The following is an 18,330-nucleotide window of genomic DNA, read 5'->3' as shown; positions in this document are numbered from 1 at the left end:
GAAGCATAGTTCACGTTTGGCGATTTGTCCTCTTCGTTATGTTTGTTAAGCAAGTTAAGTTTTTAAGCCACATTTTTGTCAAGCTCGAGTTCTGATGATGGGATCCACGAGGAATCGAGAGAACTCCTCAAATCTTAAGGGCATGCGTATAGAGATTTTTGTATTTTCATCAGAAAATCAAGCATTTTCATTAAAAACTGTCGCATTTGATGAAGTGGAACTGCTGATGATGATCAGAACGGAACTCTTCAACGAAGCATAGTTCACGTTTGGCGATTTGTCCTCTTCGTTATGTTTGTTAAGCAAGTTAAGTTTTTAAGCCACATTTTTGTCAAGCTCGAGTTCTGATGATGGGATCCACGAGGAATCGAGAGAACTCCTCAAATCTTAAGGGCATGCGTATAGAGATTTTTGTATTTTCATCAGAAAATCAAGCATTTTCATTAAAAACTGTCGCATTTGATGAAGTGGAACTGCTGATGATGATCAGAACGGAACTCTTCAACGACGCATAGTTCACGTTTGGCGATTTGTCCTCTTCGTTGTTTGTTAAGCAAGTTAAGTTTTTAAGCCACATTTTTGTCAAGCTCGAGGTCTGATGATGGTATCCATGAGGAATCGAGGGAACTCCTCAAATCTTAAAGGCATGCGTATAGAGATTTGTGTATTTTCATCAGAAAATCAAGAATTTACATTATAAACTGTCGCATTTGATGAAGTGGAACTGCTGATGATGATCAGAACAGAACTCTTCAATGACTACACTTTTGGCAATTTCGAATTTCGATTTTGACGGAGCTGGCCCTGGAGCCAGACCTGACCCGGATCCGGGCTCTTATCTGGACCTGAACCCGGACTTGGACCCGGACTTGGACCTGGACTTGGACCTGGACCAAGTCCTAGACCTGGACCTCGACCTGGTCCTGGTCCTGGACCCGGAACTGGATCCGGACCCGGACTCGGACCTTGACCTGGAAAACCACTGATACTTAAGCTAAATAAACCACTATGATTACCTATCATAAAATGTAGGTATAAAGTATAATGATGCCAAACTTACTAGCCCCTCCCGCTCAAACCCCCGTACACCGCACCGCACGCGCCGTTAAGTGGGTTAGGTTCGGTTTGTACTGCGATCCTCACAGAACCGAAAAAAGTGGGTTAGATTAGGTTAGAATTGCGAGCCTTACAGAAACGAAATGCTACTAGAAAAGTGGTTTTGGTTAGGTTCGAACTGCAATCCTCACAGAACCGAAATGCTATCAGAGAAGTGGGTTCGTGAGGCTAAAACTGCGACCCTTACAGAAACGGAATGCTACCTACTAGAAAAGTGGGTGGTTTCACCTCCTTTTCTACATAGTGCACCATCTATGTACAATAATCTTTCACCGGCCCCCATAGAATCGTTTTTTTTTTCTTGAAAATTATTTTCTACTATTTTATGTCGAACTATACGAGTAAGTAGGTGCAACAAAGTCAATCGCTCTATATAATTTTTGGCAAACCGCGAGTTCTCAGTTCGGGGCGAACTACTAGTTTAAAATACAAACATACAATTACTAGTGACCCGCCCCGGCTTCGCACGGGTTACCGAATTATACCTACACCTAAACCTTCCTCAAGAATCACTCTATTGATAGGTGAAAACCTCATGACATGTAAATCCGTTCAGTAGTTTTTGAGTTTATCGCGAACATACAAACAAACACACAAACTGACAGACGCGGCGGAGGACTTTGTTTTATCAGGTGTAGTGATAAATAAATCAAAAACAATACTTACGTAAGCACTAAATCCGAGTATAAATAAACTTTAAATAAAACCCAATCTAATTGAACTACCTTTAAAATAAATTATTATCAGTGGGATGATTACAGTATTCTTATTACCTATACCTAAAGGTTCCGTCTTTGTTATTTTTCCTACGAAACCCTAAAACCCTTATCCAATTCTTATTACATATTAATGATTCATCTGAGTCTATCAATCCACTTAAATGTAATTTAATTACTTATCAGTAAGGTTCAATCCTAGCACAACAATTTTGTATTTTCATGTACTTACCATAAGAATAGTTTTTCTGTCTATAGACGGTCGAGTCTGTGCAACTGCAAACCATAACTTGGTACTACGCCCCCTGCTGTGCTTTCAGCTATGGTTCATTGGAAAAAAAGAAGTATATAATCCGAATCTGTCGACAGATCTCCACATTCAGCCTTCGTCTTCGTCACTGCACTTCAGAAGTTCCTGTAAGTAAGTTGCATATTTACCTCAAGTTAAGTTTACGTATCACTCCCTTTTCCTTCAGCAGTAAGACGCTTGTTAAGGGGCCCACTGATTAACAGTCCGCCGGACGGTATCGGCCTGTCAGTTGTTCGGAACTGTCAAAATTTTGTTCTAACTGACAGGCCGATACCGTCCGGCGGACTGTTAATCAGTGGGGCCCCTTAGAGTTTTTTTTCCAGTTTGTAGATATATGTATAATTGTATATGGTAAACAGTGACATATAAAATTCGTTACGAGTCTTTGATTTTTTAGAAAAATTATCATTCATCCTTTAACTCCGAAACTACGTATTAAAATGGATTTTCAGGTGCATAAACGAGCAATACCTTTAAATAACATTGACCCGACTACGGTTTTTTGTAAGTAAAAAATATCTCTTTTAAAGTCGATAAAAATGTGGCCTATGTCCCTATGTCACGCGTATCAAAAAAAACGAAAATGACACCACCACTAATTTAACGCTACGGTGGAACGTGGAACGCACGAAGTAAACATACCCATACATCTACATACATATACACCTGCCTTTACCACATGCATTTATCTACATACATTATATCCGTAAACTTTCCATACACTTTTAGGAAATCGCACTGCAGGCACAAATAAAATAGAGTAATTTTAGATAGAAATTACATTAATAGTGTTTAATGGTTTAATGCGGAAACCTCAAAAAAACACATGAAGAATCAATCATAAACTCGTCATGAATTCCGGCATTATTTCGAATTTATCATTTTAATTTAGGAAGTGTTCTTACCATGTAGGTATTAAGCTCGATATGTGAACGATCGAACGATTAAGTAGATCCGCTTCCTAAATGACGCAAGTTTATTTTGATCTATTTTCTATACAATACTCTTATTGCTGTAACATGCATAGATCGTAAGCAGTCGCAGAGCAATGAATGTGAAAACGTTGGCTGCTCGAAAGCTCATTGTATTACTGCGTAGCTGCAGGTTATTTACATTTGACTTTTTGCCTGTCAACGCGGAAGTTAAATTACTTCTGTCGAAATGAAGGGCCATTCTGTTAATAAACATAAAGCAACGGCAGTAACGGCACAAAGTTGAAATCAACTTCTTTCTTTACTTCAAGCAGCTCTATAAAACGATGAAGCCGCCAGGACCGTGCCGTTAAAATTACGTTCGCCGACATTGAAATGCGTACCTTAATTTTCACCTTGTCAATTTTCGTTGATTACTCGTAGCTGAATTCATAGTAGCGATTATTTGAAGGTGTAAATGTTATGGAATAGCCCCGGGAGTATCATCCGAACAAGTATTCAGGCGCCCGAGGCACTGAAGGCCGGCTGGCTTAAGCGCGAAAGTATTGAGTGGACAAGTGCCCCACGACTGTTGTAACAACTTTACTTACTTTGTGGCTTTACTATTACTATTAACTGTATTAGAATTAGACTAATATAATAACTACTAAGTTTATATTATGCGTGCTAAATCCAAAAGGTCATATGTACCTACATAAATATTAACTAAAGAATTCTGTTAAAACTTTTTAAGATGAAAATATGTTTGTAGGTAATCAAAATATGCCTTATACCTACTTGGCAGTTTAACATTAGGATTTTTGCGAAACCAAATATTTTTGTGATACCAGGAAAAACTTTTGTGGCTTTTTATTTTATTAATACTTATTAATCATCATGTTACTTTACTACAAATGTTAGAAAAATTACCAACCAGTACAAACCGGTCAAATTAACATTTCGTTGTCATAAACACAATAATATTATGAATACATTCAAATTACGTTGCATCTAGTTTGAATTAAAAAAAGAACTACCTGCTTACGTCAACGATTGCAGTCCAGCATGTCATTCGTCGTATGGGAAAACTATGTCCTGATTAAGGATTGTTTTGTCTTCTTGTTACTCTCAGTGGGAGGGCTGCAGTGATTCACAAAAATACGTAGATTTCCTACCTAAAGTATGTACCTACCTAAGTAGATTTTATCAAGCCCTCAACTGCAAATCTACTATAATTCTATTATGTGCAAAACAAATAGTCTCGGAAATCCGCTAACTTTAGCAAAAAGCTGCAGGATTTATTTCAGTTTAACCGTCAGCTAAGAATCTTCCTCCTTTTTTGAAGTCGGTTAAAAAAGAAACGCAGGATTTAGGCACGCCACTCTGTGTGCGATAGAAAACTTTCGTTTATCAAGCGGTTAGCGATCAGTAGAACGCGGAACTCCAAGTCCAAACTGCTCTGTGTGCGCGCGGGCTCTGAATTTTTAATTGCATTTTGTCAACGAAGAAAAAGGGTTCAAAACTATTAACGTTGCTGATAGTATGAAAAATTATAAATAGTTAATACTAATCTTATCCACGCAAAGCGAACAAGTACAAAATGTCACCACTTCCTACTTAGAAATTTTGGGCTTTCGCCGATGCGGTACCTACTCGTACATTCGCAGACCCATTTCCTGGGGTATCGAGCCGTGGTACCGTCGCTATAGGTCATTAAGGCTGTATTGCCATGACAAAACGCGACATGCTCGGGAATTCTAGTTCCCACGACATTATTTTGCTCGACATGCTTTATACCAACCTCAATTTTGGACCACTAATAATCTAAAATAACCAACTTGACCGACAGCCGGCCTAAAACATGATTTTAGAATCATATACACTGACGGATCCTGGCGCCACCGGGGCGCGCAATTGTAACTCGTATAGAGTCTGCTGCTGTAGAATCGCGCCTTCCACTAGCTTTAGGGTTCCGTAGTCAACCAAGAACCCTTATAGCTCACCGATCGCACACTAGAAATAGTAGAAATGTTACGTTCGTGTGTAAGGTGCGGTGATTTTTTTAAACATTTAGTCCCTATCGTAGGCAGTAGAGACATCATTAGATATCTAAGTAAAAAGTAATAGCAGTTCTGAAAAGCGTTTTTTGATAACCTGAATATTTTCGGAAGTAGGTAGATAACCGCTCGGTTTAGCCAGTTTTAAAATTTCTCAAAAAGAGTCATCCTTATAACAATAAAAGCACGTAAGCACCGCGTAGAGACTTCCTTCTGCGTATTATGTCAAATAGAAATCCCAAAAGATCCGTTTTTAATTCCGCCTGTTTTAACGGATCAGCAAACTACGGAACGCTACAATGAGTTTTTTATGTCCTTTTGACATAGTTAAATAAAGTAAAACGTTAACCGTAGCGTAACAGTGAGCATGATCATTAACGGTTTTCCGGCAACATTCTAACTGTCGGGTTTATTTATTCATGAGGTATTTGAGATCACTGAAAATTTAACCAAGTCTTCTGGTGAATCACTTTGAACATAGCAGTGGTGAGAAGTAATTTGAAGCAGAGGAAAATGAAAAGCACATACCTATGCATAATGTTAACTTTATCAACGCTTACGCAGTTCGATTCCGTGGTTGGTCGTTATTAAGTTGCAGAGTAAGTATGGCTAAGGCTTATAAAAAGACGAGTAAATACATATGTGGTAATAACCATTTTTAATGGTAGGTATAGTATAGACGGGTAGTACGTCAATATGGTAAGGATAAATTATGTTAAGTTTTTTTTGTTCCTCTCTTTAGTAATATTTATCATCACGAAAAGAATTTACCCCCCCCCCCCCCCCTTCCCCCTACACACAGGTGTATAAAACCATTTTCACCTCGTGGACGACTATGAGTCAAGACCAAAGATTTGTTTCGTTGACTTGTCAGTGATTACAATCAGTTTCGGATATTGTGTGGATTGTTTTCGTGGATGATATCTCTAAAATCTAACTCCATGTACATCGAAGTAAGTGTTGATTTGCCCTTCAAGTTATCAAATTTTCATTTTTCACTTTTTATGTGCTAGCTGTAAAAATATTATTCATCCGAAAAATGATTTTAAATGAAAACATTACCCGAACCCGGTTATGTAGATAAGTACCTATTTTCTATCCGTAAATATTTAAATAATATATTTGTCCTTATAAGAATATATGTGTAGGGAATAAGTGCTACAGATTTAACCTGGTGTAGGTACGTATATTTAAAGCTAAAGCATTAATCTAACAGAAGATTAATTTACGTTGCCAATTTCTTCCTGGGAAAATGGATGTATTTTCTGAGTGGGTAAAATAACTAGGTAAATACGTAATACATGCTCAGAATCCATATTTTTTTCATGGAAAGTAAAAGCCGTTTATTTTCCTCGGTTGTTAAGGTCGTGCGAAATGAAATATTCATAGAGCAGTGACAGAATGTTGACCCTCTTGGAATCGCTAGTTGCTTGTTTTAACATAAGGGTTACTATTGAATTAAATTACCTTACGGGTCGGTACTTATGAAAATAGACCATGGGTCTTCTTGATCTTTTTCAAACAAATCGGTGACCTATTTATTCCCAATATATATAAATGAGTAAAACCTAGAATATATATTATTATATACAAAATATCGACATTACCTAAGCACTAATGACCCATCGTAAAATAATTGCATCATCATCTTACTGTAGTATTTTTCAAATAGATTGGGTACAGTGACAGCTGTCATCTCCAGACAATTTATAACCTTAAATCAAAAATATGTATTGAGAGTAGGTACTGCTGTCACCGTACCCAAGCTATTTGAAAAATAGGTACTAAAGCATTGTTGTCCCGGTATTTTTGCCACGAGTCAATCATTTGGGGAACTTTAGGTCCGCTGGGCAACCTACTCTTTTGAACTCTTCTTTCGTAAGTATACTCGGATATATCTTGATAACTGTACAGTGGCATATTAAAGCAGTCGTGTCAGAATGCTTATTACGGAATTCCCCCGAGAGTTTTCCTCATTTTAGAGGTATTATTAAGTGCAATCTGTTCAACCATTACGAGTATTTACGTACTTACCGATATACTTACATAATAAAATAATACTAAACATAGTGAACCTTATTTATTCTAAACTTAATTACAAACGTATCGTTAAACCAGTTTAGTTTGTCTCGGAACTCCATCCGCGGTAGATTTTATACAGCAATAAAATATCTTTTAACAACATCATAATACAACATTATGATATTGTACTTTAGAATTAGATTTTTTTTTTGTACTTTCACAGTTTACTAAGCATTGGCATAACTATGCCATGGGTCTTATAGATATTACCCTCACTCCTAAGGATGATTTAATTATGAAAAAAAAACACATCGCTTTATCTAAAATTGAACTAACTCATAATTACAGACTAGCTGACAATGTCCGGAAAGTTCTCAGCAGCCCTGCTCTTCGCCGTCTTGGTAGTGAGCCTCGGCATCATCAACTGCAGTCCTGCTATCGGTAAGTTCATTAGCTAAGTTGATTGTTAGTTGGATGGGATGGGAGGAAGGAATTAAGTGTCTTCTGTTTGAACTTTAATACAATCATTGCATAGTCGTCTAGCTAGCGCCTAGCATTATGTTCCACTACATCGACCTAAGTACTTTTTTTGACTATAGGTAGAGTACGAAATGTACCATAGATGAGTTGTTTCCGAGCAAAAAGTCCACTTCGGGTTATTTGTACCTACAAAGATACAAGCAAATCTCGTCCTTATATGGTAAGCGATAAAGTGGGACCTTTGACTAGACTTCGACACATATTGTTCAAGTAAAACACACCTACAACAGGTACGAAGCCTGGTATATGAAATATGACTGTAGTGTTATAAGCATCATAAATTCACCGAGCATAATAGATGTAGGGCCCCAGGATACGAAAATAATAAAACTAATACCAGATATGTACCTACCTATCTGGTATTAGTTTTATTATTTTCGTATCCTGTATATGTACCTACCTATCTGGTATTAGTTTTATTATTTTCGTATCCTTTTATTATTTACGTAGCTGATATTAATATATATAACCGATTATTCATTCACAATATAACGTGCGGCTTTCAATCCGGCGGTCGCGGGTTCAAACCCCGGCTTCTCGTAGCAACGAGGTTTTCGAAACTAATGTACGATATATCATTTGATACAGTCGCTTTTCGGTGAAGGAAAACATCGCGAGGAAACTACGACATTAATCCGGTTTCTCACGATGTTTTCCCTAGATGTTTTGTTAGGTATTATAACCCAACAAGGCCTAGTTGGAAGGACAGATGGCAGTCGCTTTCAGTGCTTACGCCATTTCTTGGAATTAGTTGCTAAGCGGACCCCAGGCCCATGAGCCGTGGCAATAAGCCGGGACACACAGAAACGAAGCTAGAAAGACATCTGAAATCAATGTAAGAACTTGCAAAATACTTATCCGATATTTTTTACCGAAATAGTTTTCCAACTGGTCACGGTATAACGGCTATGGTTTATAGGTACCTACCATAATATAACCATAGCCGTTATACCGTTACCAGTACAGTATAGGTACCTTACCTATACTAAGTAATAACACGTGGAGAGGACTCAAGAATTAAAAAGAGGCACTACGTCGTCATCTATGACTGAAAATGTTATCGCGGAAAATTATGACTTCAGACATGATAATTGTTATAATAAATTTCCCATAAAAGCTTAGTCACAATAGGTCAGGTAGGTATGTATGTATGTGCACGTAGTACAATAATTAGCCAATTAAATATTGCACCATAAATACTTAATGTAGCCTGACTGGCTAATAGAGAATAGTAGGTACCTACTTAACTACCTATACATAAATCACGTGTGGTATTAAGATGAAAATGACTCATTTCGCAAAACCTCCATTAATTATATACAATACATCATCACACAGGAAATATCTTTTTTGCTGAATTGCGATAGCAACAGACAAAAAGTTGCGGCAAACCAAATTCAGACCCAGACTAACTTCGTGAGTCATCTCTTTATGGCATAAATAACAACAACTGATAGGTATTTACTTACATAGTTACTTAGCTACCAACAGATGAGTAACTACCTCCTAAGCTCCGACACAGGATTGCGAGGGTAGACCAGCGGTATTCACAGTGATTGATACCTATCATATAAGGTCAGGTGGGTTAGAGAAACATAGGTACCTACTTTATTTTTCTCGGAGCAAGAGAAACCGTGTGAGGAAAGTTCTTCTAAGTACCTAAGTATTTCTAATTTATTTATTATTAGTTGGTAGTTATAGGTCCACACATATAATTATATTCTCCTCCAGATTTTCAGGCCTTCCACATTAAGACCTAAGCATATATATTTCGTCACAACCAAACGTCTTATCAAAACGGGTTGATACTGCCAATTAGGTACCTACACACAAGGATTTAAATCTGATGACGTCATCAGGCCCTTTCACAGATTGTGTATCTGTATTAAATGGTTTCTCTTAAGCTTACACTTCAGAGCTTTATAGATCGCGGCCTCTAATCGACTCTATGCGACCCAAATATATATTTTTTCTTCGTTTTACACTGCCTTTGGAACAGTCAATGGAACATAGCCCTCAGCAACCAACATCGCCTCAATAGAATGACACACCTTTAGTAGAACACACTTTGCTGCGTAGAAAATAAACGGGGGTGAACCGAATTCCGAATGGGGGGGGGTGAACCGAATAGGTTGATATACTACCTATTCCTATCGTGTGACGTAATAAGCTTCCTCCTTTAGTGTCTGGCGCTAAAATCAAATTAATGGTAGAGCGCGTTAATCAGATTAACCACATTGATTTGTTTCTTAGAATAGATTCATCATATCGGGTATAGTCGCAAAGCTGGTTTCAGAAATTTAGCCAGTCAGCCAATCTAGTCTTATACCTTTAAACGAGCAATTCTTATATATTTATTTATTTTTTTCGGGGATCTCGGAAACTGCTCTAACGATTTCGATGAATTTTGCTATATATGGGTTTTGGGGGGCGAAACAACGATCTATAGCTAGGTCTTATCTCTGGGAAAACGCGCATTTTTGAGTTTTTGTATGTTTTCCGAGCAAAGCTCGGTCTCCCAGAGTAAATAAAAAGAGACTCATTGCCAGAGTCAGAAGTGCTCCGAGATTTGATGTTTTCCATGTTGTTGGAAAAAATATTAGAGGACCAAACAAAACGCTTTAAAATTATTTCATTACTGCCAATTTTAGGTATTACTTATTCCGATAAAACATCTATTCGCATTACACAAAAATTGTTATTCCTCATCTGTCAAAATATTAAAACAATGCAATCGACGAGAGGGTAACAAACTAACATAGATAGTCGGGGAAAACATATTGCGCTATTTAGCCAATAAAGTACCGGGGAGAAGGGTTTTTACCGAATCGGCCTCATAGAGTGGAAATGAGATATTTTATTTACCTAGCTGTTTAATTTTCTCTAGTTTGATATATGAGATCTAAGTTGATCTAACCGTTTGTCTTCTGGGGTAGCTTAAGTAATTTTGTCTGAGCCAAAAAAAGTTTATTGTGTTTATCTAGGAGTAAAATTCCGAGACAAATAAAGTAAAAACGGTTACCATCTTTTACCTGTGAATACCGCTGGTCTACCCTCGCAATCCTGTGTCGGAGCTTAGGAGGTAGTTACCCATCTGTTGGTAGCTAAGTAACTATGTAAGTAAATACCTATCAGTTGTTGTTATTTATGCCATAAAGAGATGACTCACGAAGTAGTCTGAGTCTGAATTTGGTTTGCCGCAACTTTTTGTCTGTTGCTATCGCAATTCAGCAAAAAATATATTTCCTGTGTGATGATGTATTGTATATAATTAACGGAGGTTTTGCGAAATGAGTAATTTTCATCTTAATACCACAAGTGTTTTATGTATAGATAGTTAAGTAGGTACCTACTATTCTCTATTAGCCAGTCAGGCTACATTAAATATTTATGGTGCAATATTTAATTGGCTAATTATTGTACTACGTGCACATACATACCTACCTGACCTATTGTGACTAAGCCTTTATGGGAAATTTATTATAACAATTATCATGTCCGAAGTCATAATTTTCATAAGTAAAGATGGTAACCGTTTTTAAGTCCAAATACACGTCATTGTTATAGCGTTTACAAATCTTTATGTAGGCACCTACATAAGATATAGAGAGATAGATTACAACTACATCCATCTGCAGAAATGCCAAAAGAGTTTTTAAACCGATAATTGTGTCAGGACAGTATAAAAATATATAAATACTAGCGACCCGCCCCGGCTTCGCACGGGTTACACAAAAACTTAACAAATTATACCTAAACCTTCCTCAAGAATCACTCTATTTGTAGGTGAAAATCACAAGATAATCCGTTCAGTAGTTTTTGAGTTTATCATATATATTCAGGCCTTTAACATCTTGACAGATGATTTATGCAGCGTCTGTAAGCGAGGAACAACGTCTCTCGTGGCTGTATAAGCCAATGCGGGACCGGCATTTGCGACCGCATTTCTGGCAGCTGAAGCAAGGAGCCAAGTCGGCATCATCAGGTGGATTGTGCCTCTTTGCGCGTTTCCAGGCAAGGTCTTGGAACCATGCGTTGTCGTGGATTTCGCGACCTTTCGCGATGGACCCCTCCATCCATCGCGATCTGACGCGAGCTTCTCCCAAGTGTCCCTATCGATATCAAAAGCGACCATGTCGCGTTTCGCGCAGTCCTTAAAACGCAGCAAGGGACGTCCAATGCGGCGCTTTTGAAATGCTACCTGGCTCAACATAATCTGCCTAGGCAAACGAGTGCTATCCATACGTTGCACATGCCCAAGCCACCGCAAGCGCCTCTGTTTCAGCAGGGCGGTGATGATAGGAAGCTGTGCAATTTCCAGGACTCTCTCGTTAGTGACCCTGTCCTTCCAAGTGATGTTGAGGATACTCCGAAGACAGCGCGTGTGAAAGGTGTTAAGTCGACGTTCCAGATTAGCGTACGACGTCCAGGTTTCGGCTCCGTACAAGAGCGTGCTCAAGACGCAAGTTTGATAAACAATCATCTTGGTGCTGATAGTAAGATGTTTGTTATTCCACACTCTTGTACGCAGCCTGCCGAACGTCGTGGCCGCCCTGCCGATGCGAAGGTCGACCTCACTGTCGATGGAAAGGTTGCTCGACACGGTGGACCCTAAGTAACAGAACTTGGCGACCACCTCTAAGGCGAATTACAGTCTCCAGGAGGATGGATGGTTAGAAAGTGTACCCTTGCGCTAATATTACGGTCTTCTTCGTATTGGTACGAAGACGAAGAAGTTTATCATACATACACACAAACAGACAGACGCGGCGGGGGACTTTGTTTTATAAGGTGTAGTGATGTAGAGTCTGACCAGCGAGTCGTGGCACAAAAAAAAACGCAGGAAATTCAATTAAAACCGCACCTGGCAATAAAATTACTATGAAATTAAATGACAGCTTGAAACTGACAGCTTATTTGATAGGAAAAAAAGTTGCAATATAAAGAATTCTAAAAAATAGCTTGTGGCACGACTAGCTGGTCAGACTCTACGTCCGGACGTCGGGACCCACAGTAATATTAATTAGGTAGGTATACATTGTATACAACTTACATTAATTGTCACAATAAAGGTAGGTGTTAGTGGGTAGATAAAGCAAAATGATAATAATGTGTTCTTATAGTTACCAACAAGAAAATAACGATTACCGATTTATTTGAATATGCAACGTTTACGAGTAGATATGTTGATGAAGCCACTGACACTTTAATTAAATTTAGATTTTATTGTTCCGTGCAAAACTTTGTTCACGGAACACTTATGGGATCACTTCGGTTTTCTTCGTAGCGAGATGCACGGGCGAGTGATGTCAAAAAGAGATTAAATTCATGTGTATTTGTAAATTCGAATGCGTCTCCCTAGGCGGTAGGTCCCAATTTGTTTTGAGCTTATGTTATCGATTTGATCACGCAACTGTTATAAATTACCCACCTTACCCTCCTTTAAAGAAAAGGAAAATCTGAACTGTAAAAGCACTTCACTGCATATCAAACTGACCAATTGTGACACTGGTTTAGTTAGAAACAAAATTGCACAAACCGCGACATGGGGACGAATGTGTCAGATTTCACAAAAAGGCATTAAAGGATGTCACGTAAACAGATGGAAAGCAGTCATAGAAGAGTCGCGTGCGAACCGAGGCAATGACCCCAATCGGCACATTTGACCGGTTTGCTTTCGCCGTATGTTTTGTTACGCAATTTCACCTTAGCCGCTTACACTTGACCTCGTGAAGACAGTTCGAGTTACAAACGACGAGCTCAAGATAATCTGGCAAATGTGGGCCCTGACATGTCCTCGGCTTGTCGGGCCCAAACAATTAACTACATTAACCTTATAAGAAAACTCTAAAAATAAGCTTAGATATTTATTGTTATTTCGATTCGCCTTCAGACAATATTATTGAAGTGAAAACTTCTTTAGCGGCACTGGGCACTTTTTGAGGTGGGGAAAAAATGATAAACTCGAGACAGCGTAAGGCGATCACGTGACCGTAAGGTTTAGATGGCCACTCATTTAGATGGCATTTAAATCAATAAAGAAAAACTCAATGACATTACATGAAAAAGGTTCTAATCTTGTACGGGTTGAAATACGAGGATCTCACAGTTACATTTCTAACTTTATATCGCTCAAATATAATTCAAAAAAGCTACATCTTGATGAATTCGCTAATAAAAGTGAACTCTAGTACTGGTGAATAAAACTCAAAATATCATGACCAAACGTCGGACTATAGGGGGCAGTTTGAGGGCAAGGTAAGGTTTACAAAAAAATCTTAACTTACGAGTGTTATAATGTACCTAGTATTTGTAACATAGTTAATTAAATTAGTTACCCGTTAACATTTATTCATCTTTAATGTGTAAATACTCTTTGAAGTGATGACTGATAGCCCACTGAAGTGGCCACTTAAAAAACAAATAAATAGCTGACATGTGTCATTATGAATGTTGTTCATACTTATATTTGTTGGAATTTCACATTATAAATACTAGGTACCAAATACTAAGTACAAATACTCGAAAGTGAATTGATTGATTTGCGAACCTTACCTATCATTCTGACATGCCACGAAAATGCCCGCTGGAGTCCGACGTATGATCATGACCAATAGTAGATTGTACAACAAGGGCATAAAGTGACCTATTTTTACCCGAGGCAATTTTTTGGTCTGAGCGAAGCGAAGACCAAAATAGTAGACGAGGGTAAAAATGGACATTTATGCCCTTGTTGTACACTCTGCTTTTCACTTCGATTGCGAGGAAAATATACAAAAAATCAAATATTTTAGGTTATTTTAACGTATTTATTCAAGACTGAAGAAAATTGTTCTTGGGCCGGTCGCAGGCGCGGGGCACGCCGATCGGGAGAGCGCCGGTCGGGGGCGCGCCGGCAGGCCCGACAGGGCTGGCAGTTTGTATGGCAGAATTTGGACTTTATTGCTAAGTCAATATATAAGGGTCGTAATAGACGATTTTACTTTATGCTCTAGAGCATAAAATGCGATTTTATGTCGTCTACGCACGACATAAAGGTGCACTTTTTGAGCATGAGAAGTGAAAATATATTTTATAGTAGACGAGGGTAAAAATGGACATTTATGCCCTTGTTGTACACTCTGCTTTTCACTTCGATTGCGAGGAAAATATACAAAAAATCAAATATTTTAGGTTATTTTAACGTATTTATTCAAGACTAAAGAAAATTGTTCTTGGGCCGGTCGGAGGCGCGGGGCACGCCGATCGAAAGAAGTGAAAATATATTTTCACCTCTCATGCTCAGAAAGTGCACCTTTATGTCGTGCGTAGACGACATAAAATCGCATTTTATGCTCTAGAGCATAAAGTAAAATCATCTATTACGTCCCTTATTGACTTAGCAATAAAGTCCAAATTCTGCCATACAAACTGCCAGCCCTGCCGGCGCGCCCCCGACCGGCGCTCTCCCGATCGGCGTGCCCCGCGCCTCCCACCGGCCCAAGAACAATTTTCTTTAGTCTTGAATAAATACGTTAAAATAACCTAAAATATTAGATTTTTTGTATATTTTCCTCGCAATCGAAGTGAAAAGCAGAGTGTACAACAAGGGCATAAATGTCCATTTTTACCCTCATCTACTATTTTGGTCTTCGCTTCGCTCAGACCAAAAAATTGCCTCGGGTAAAAATAGGTCACTTTATGCCCTTGTTGTACAATCTACTATTAGATGCGAGGTCTGCAAGGTAACTTTACAATTTCTATTCGAATTTTAAACAATTAACGCTAAAAATTTGAATTTCGAATTTTAAACAAGCTCACTGACCAGCAATTTCGGAACTAAAGTTTTTCAATAGAAAGGAGGATGGGTCAATTATACATAGTGCTGCAGACATTTTGGACTAGTCATTGAGTTTTCACTTCTGTCGGCACTCCCGGAGTGCAACCCGTTGTTTTTTTTTAAAGGACATATTCCATTTTCAGCAAGTTATGAATAAAGAACCTGAATAGGTTGAAATTACACTGAAATTTCTTTGTTTTTACTTAAATCGAATTCAATAGGAAATTCAAGTTTATTTTCCCAATAATTTGGTTTAAACTGAATATGGTGACCTGCCCGGACGAGGCTATAGTAAAAGCAGCTTTACGAAAAGTCAAAGAGCTTAGTAAGTTCGAAAGTTCCAAAGACTCGAATAGAATAGGTAAATTGCTTTGCATGAACATTTCAGCAGTCGCCTAAATAGAAACTGAAGTGTCCTTTCCAGAGGGATGGAGTGATTTTGTTTTTCAAATTGGACAAAAGATTGGTGAAGGAGGGTGCGCACTCTACAGATACTAGTATAAATAATGAAGAATTCCCACAAAAGACGCTATGAATAGGTTTACCTAAGCTAATAGCTCCTCCAAATCTCCATACAAAACATTTTCCATACAAAAGAGAGAACGTTCTCAAGAACGCCACAACTCTAAACTGGACTAATCACATGAGGCAATAAGTGATATGTGTTATATCGTAAATTTCTTATTTCAAGGGCCCGTTTCAGGAAAGTTAATATAATTAAGCCAAAGCCTCTATGTAACTAAATTTATTAAATAACTATTAAATTAAAAGTTTAAAAAACTCCCTACGCTACATGCCAACAAAATCCATTTTATGCCAAAAATGCCTTACATCATTTTGGAAAAGAGCTAACACTCTTCAAACGCTCGATCGATTTCTATGAAACATAGCTAAGAACGACCGCAAGAAAACTCGCTTTCGCGTTTTAAAAACACCATCGAAATCGGCCCATCCGTTAGAGATCTACGAATGCTACGATGCCATAGACAGACAGACATTGGCGTCAAACATATAACACCCCTCTTTTTGCGTGCATTCCACTTGTATTACGAAGGTTTATATAACACAGGCCCCAAGAATGGTAACCCTGTCAGAACATTAATATATTATACCATATATTTTTACTATTTCAGCGTCCGGTTTCGACCCCCTAGAAGTGTGCATAGAAAACTGCGCGCAGTGCAAAAAGATGCTCGGTGACTGGTTCCAGGGCCCGCTCTGTGCAGAGACGTGCATCAAGCTCAGAGGCAAAGTCATCCCTGAGTGCGAGAACTTCGCTTCCATATCGCCTTTTATTGTCAACAAATTTTAACGTGATTGGAATCTTTTGGTCGAGTGTACGATATAAGACGGATAATTTTGGACACTGAAGAATGGGCTGTTGAGTGTAGATTTCTAATATTTTTCAACTTCACTAGCTAAGTATCTTGCCGGTAGCAATAGGAGAAATTAATCCTGTACCTACTAGTTACGCAAGTTAGGTCAGTTCGGTAGGTATAGGTACAATATACAATTTGAAACTATGTAATTAATTTCAGTGACAATGCAATTAAACAACTGCTTCCTTGTAAAAGAAATAACTATTGTTCACATTTTTTTAAATCGATTGTGCCAATATTTACAATGCTGTTTAACTACCTATTCTAATCTATGAAGCGGATATGTTGTATCTTTATAGTTTCAAACTGGCCTAACTTGGATTTCTCTCTCTCTGTGTATAATGAATTGAAGGGCTAGGGGGCAAACAAACATTACTTTTTTACGCGAACAAGAGTATTTAAAAAAGTCCAATTAAATGTAACGCAGAAAATTACGCGGACCTCAAAGTGCTCAAAACCGGTATTTAAATTACTCCCTAATGGGAGATTACTGCCTGTAATCCTGCAACAACCTTTAAAATCACTTTTTGACGATGAAAGTTTGGAGGGCACTAACTTCACCGGATTTTCCATTTTTTTTGAGTGGAAAATGTTGGAAGAAAGAAATTTATTCATCCCCAAGAAAAAGGGCTTAGTGGTTGCGTGAGCACTTACTGCCCCTTTCACACATTTCCACATATAATCCATTATCCGAAACCGAGAAAATTTGTCAACTGACAACTCATGTGCTTGTCGTGCACTCGACGAACCGACGATGAACGAATTGAAGATAACCGACGAAGCCAAAGTATTAGCTATACTCATTAGTACTTAATTATTAACTAAGGATACTATTTTTATCGGTAGCTATACACTTATTTTTAATTTTTATACAGGGACATAATAAACAATGAATATTCTAAAATAGTTTTATTTATTTCATTGTATTTTGTAAGACAGATTTATTGACATAAATATTTTATTACGTATAAAGTCATAAGGTCTTAACTGTAAAGCGCACTCAGTACAACAATTTTTACTCCAGATCTGCCCTACACCGCATCGACAACCACATGTTACAGCGACCTGCAATAATACCGTAAAACGGGGTGAAAAGACACGATTTTCAACTTCAAGGACGACTTTCGCCAATAAATCAAATGATAAAATTAAAAATTTTGATATCATTTTTTGAGTCTTGGTTAGTTCTTCAATTTTGCATTTGTGAAATCAGTTTTTACCCACCCAATTTAGAGAAAATCAAAGAAAACTACCTATTTTCGCCATATCCTTAAAACGGGGTCGATAGACACAAGAAAGGGGTGAGTGAGGCAGCAAGATAGAAAAATTAAGTTTTAGTTGTCATAGGCATCGAATTTGGTCATTATTATGTTGATACTTTATTGGCAAATAGTAAATATATCTGTTAAACAGTTATTTGAAACAAAATTGTTTTTTCGTGTCTTTTAACCCCCAAGGCG

The 18,330-nt window shown here is 38.0% G+C and overlaps 2 protein-coding genes across 2 annotated transcripts in view; one reads left to right on the top strand and one right to left on the bottom strand.

Moving 5' to 3' along the window:
* Window positions 1-18,330, bottom strand: part of LOC134805292 (chromobox protein homolog 1-like) — a 206,180-nt gene that overhangs the window by 180,267 nt on the left and 7,583 nt on the right. The gene's annotated exons all lie outside the window — the stretch shown is intronic.
* Window positions 5,837-17,771, top strand: LOC134805440 (eclosion hormone). The gene is made up of 3 exons (XM_063778748.1): window positions 5,837-6,063; window positions 7,481-7,573; window positions 16,625-17,771. The coding sequence occupies exons 2-3, from the start codon at window positions 7,492-7,494 to the stop codon at window positions 16,801-16,803; spliced, it is 261 nt and encodes an 86-aa protein (XP_063634818.1). The 5' UTR covers window positions 5,837-6,063; window positions 7,481-7,491; the 3' UTR covers window positions 16,804-17,771.

Source organism: Cydia splendana, chromosome 2 (genome assembly GCF_910591565.1).
Source record: "Cydia splendana chromosome 2, ilCydSple1.2, whole genome shotgun sequence".
Lineage (NCBI taxonomy): Eukaryota > Metazoa > Arthropoda > Insecta > Lepidoptera > Tortricidae > Cydia > Cydia splendana.
The sequence above is the reverse complement of the archived record's forward strand: the minus strand, read 5'-3'. Positions and strand labels throughout refer to the sequence as shown.